The 2,710-nt window shown below is 56.6% G+C and overlaps 1 protein-coding gene across 1 annotated transcript in view; it reads right to left on the bottom strand.

Moving 5' to 3' along the window:
• Positions 1 to 2,710, bottom strand: part of ATCAY (ataxia, cerebellar, Cayman type) — a gene marked incomplete at both ends in the record, with an annotated part of 5,470 nt that overhangs the window by 2,622 nt on the left and 138 nt on the right. The window contains 4 exons of the mRNA XM_010134441.1: positions 299 to 430; positions 1,054 to 1,156; positions 1,820 to 2,005; positions 2,131 to 2,357. Of these exons, the coding sequence (XP_010132743.1) occupies positions 299 to 430; positions 1,054 to 1,156; positions 1,820 to 2,005; positions 2,131 to 2,357 (648 nt within the window). The remainder of the gene's footprint in view (positions 1 to 298; positions 431 to 1,053; positions 1,157 to 1,819; positions 2,006 to 2,130; positions 2,358 to 2,710) is intronic.

The raw sequence follows: 2,710 nt of genomic DNA, 5'->3' as shown, positions 1-2,710 counted from the left end.
CGTCGGTGCCTCCAGCCGCAGCCCTGCCCGTGGCCTCAGAGCCGCCGGCTGCAGCAGCGCGGCTTTGCCTGGGTGCTGCGGGAGCCTGATCTCTGTGAGGGGCTTGTGAGGGAAGGGGAGGGGGGAAGAGGCGATGAAGAGAGCCCAGAGTAAGTCAGAAAGCTGTGACAGAGGAAAGAATCGGGGAATGTGGGGAGTGAGGAAGGAAGAGTGGCTGGAAAGGCTGCAAGGAAGCAGCGGAAGAGGTGTGGGAAGAGGGCTGATGAGAACGAAGAGGCAACACCAACAGGATTCTCACCTTCTGTCTATCATCTGATAGCATTTCTTCAGCCAGCCGAGGCCCGGCATCCTCCTCCGGGGCGTCGCTCCGTTCAGGTACACGATCATGTAGTCCTCTGCCACCAGCAGCTCCAGACTGCTGATCACATATCTGTTGGGTGGAGATCAAAGGCAACAGGGACATGAGACACAAAAAAGGTCCCTTGAGGTTTCTTCAGGTGCCTGTGTGTCATCCCAAAAGGACTCCAGACCCTTTCTTTGTAGACCTGGGAAGAGGTTTCGGATTCTGCTCTTGGTGAACTTGCTGTAGCAGGTGGGTTGGTCTAGATGATCTCCAGAGGTCTCTTCCAACCCCCACTAGTCTGGGATTCTCCTGGCACCTCTGTGGGATGCCTCAGGGTAATCCCCAGGGGTTGCTGGTGCTTGTTGGCATGGTGCTTGCACTGCTGGACATCCCTGCTCTGTTCTTCTGCCCAGCAGCAGCGTCTACCAGCTGCTCAGCATTGCGTGCGTATGCTCCAGCCTGGCTGCGAGTCCATCGCCAGCATCATTAACACTGAATCTTTGAAGGCTTTGACTTACTGGACTCGGCTGCAGACGCTGTGGCCAGCGTCTCACCCAGCGCTGCTCGCTCCAGCCTGCAGCTGCACACTGGGGACGTTTGGCCTGGATTCAAACTATTTCCAGCAATGAACACGGGGAAACTGTTTTCCCCAGAGTCTGAGTCACCTCCCTTGCCCTCCTCTCCCTCGTAGACCTTCACCAGCCACTTACAGGAAGAGGTTCTCCATGATGTAGTGGTAATCAGCCAGGTTGCTGTCCGGGAGGTAGCAGGCAGCAAAGACTATGATGGCGTTGAGACCTTCTCCGTAGTACCCTGCGAAGGGAAGACACAGGCAGCGTCAGCGACCCTTTCCAGGGGGAGATGCAGGAGCTGAAGGAAAAGCAGCAGTGAGGAGCATGGCCAGATTCGCGCCTGGGATGGTTTTCGTTCCTCTGTGCAGCTCTTGGGAGGTGATAGTCTCTCTTACGGTCCTCTTTCACCACCAGATTTGCCTCTGATCCAGGTTTTGGCTGTAACACACACGAGGGGTTCAGCGAAGGAATTTGTGAGCTGAGAGCTTCGCCCTGGGTGGCTGCTTGGCTTTGCTCAGCTTAGAAACAGCCACTGACCGTGGCCGTGCTGGCCTTCAGCCGCGCCTCCGGAGCAGCTCGGGACTGAGTGACAGAGGCATTAGGCGCCTGCAGCCCCTTCGTCGCTGGCGCTGCTGCCCGCACCCAGGGCTGCGGGTTGGGTATGTTTGGCCTTGCCCAGAGCCAGCTTTGTCGCTGCTTTGGTTTGCTGCAGCCTGACACAGTGGCTGTGTGGTCTGTAGCCTGAGCTGGGAGCTTTTGTGCTTGTCTGCCACATGGTGGTACAAAATGAACAGCAATTGTTCCCCAGAGGCAGTCAAACATTCAGTGGTGGCAACCCTCCAGCCTGACAAAGGTGGGCTGGGAGAAACCCACCGCGCCACGACCAGGCGTGCCCCTCCCTCACCTCCGTGCGTCACCACTCTCATGTAGGGTTTGATCATCTGGAGGTCGATGCGGTGCTCCTGCTCCCCGATGATGACAGTCCTCCAGAGCCGCCCGTTAGTAGCGCTCCCATCTTCTGTCCCACCGTCCCCAAAGAGGTCTGCGCTGTCCCCGGGCATGTTCTTGGCTGTGGCTACAGGAGTGTCATCTGGAAAAGGGACAGACATTGCTGCCTTGATACACCGCCCCAGGAGGCTCTGCCAGAGCTGGGGTGTGCAGTAGGAGACAGTAACCACCACAGACAGGATGACCAGTTTCAAACCCGCCTTTTACCTTCCCATTCCAGCTCGTTCCCATTCCCCAGGAATTCGAGGGAATCTGTCTCATCAGGAGTTTCAATATCATCCACATTAATGTCCAGGTCATCTGGTGTGTCCAGGAAGTCGTCGGAGAGAATGGAGCCTTCACTCTGGTCCAGGGAAATGTTGATTTCAGGTGCGACAAGTGTCTTCCGCTTCCGGTGCGCCCCGTTAAAGTTTAACGTGTTTGGGGGAGCTGGAGTTAAAAGGAAAATAACGGACAGGTTGTCCTCGTCCCGCACCCTGAGTGCAAGACGTGGGGCTTTCATTAGCATCGGTCTCGGAAGCTAAGGGTGGTGGGTCACAGCTGGGAGGTACTGGACACCCGCAGGTGTGTCGGGATAAAAACGCCCACACTTCTGAGATACCTATTTCCTCCCCAGCGTCTCGTGAGAGATCAGCAGATGCAAATCCCTGCTGCTTTCCTCTCCCACATGGGAATTTTTCTGGACACTCCAAGGGAAGTGGCTCTCACCCTAACTCAAGCTGCCCTTCCCACAGGCTGCTTCTCCTCCGAGCTGCTGGAGAGGCAGCTGGTACTCACAGGATGTGTT

Source organism: Buceros rhinoceros, unplaced genomic scaffold (genome assembly GCF_000710305.1).
Source record: "Buceros rhinoceros silvestris isolate BGI_N320 unplaced genomic scaffold, ASM71030v1 scaffold47174, whole genome shotgun sequence".
Classification (NCBI taxonomy): Eukaryota; Metazoa; Chordata; class Aves; order Bucerotiformes; family Bucerotidae; genus Buceros; species Buceros rhinoceros.
This window is presented reverse-complemented; position numbering and strand designations above follow the sequence as displayed.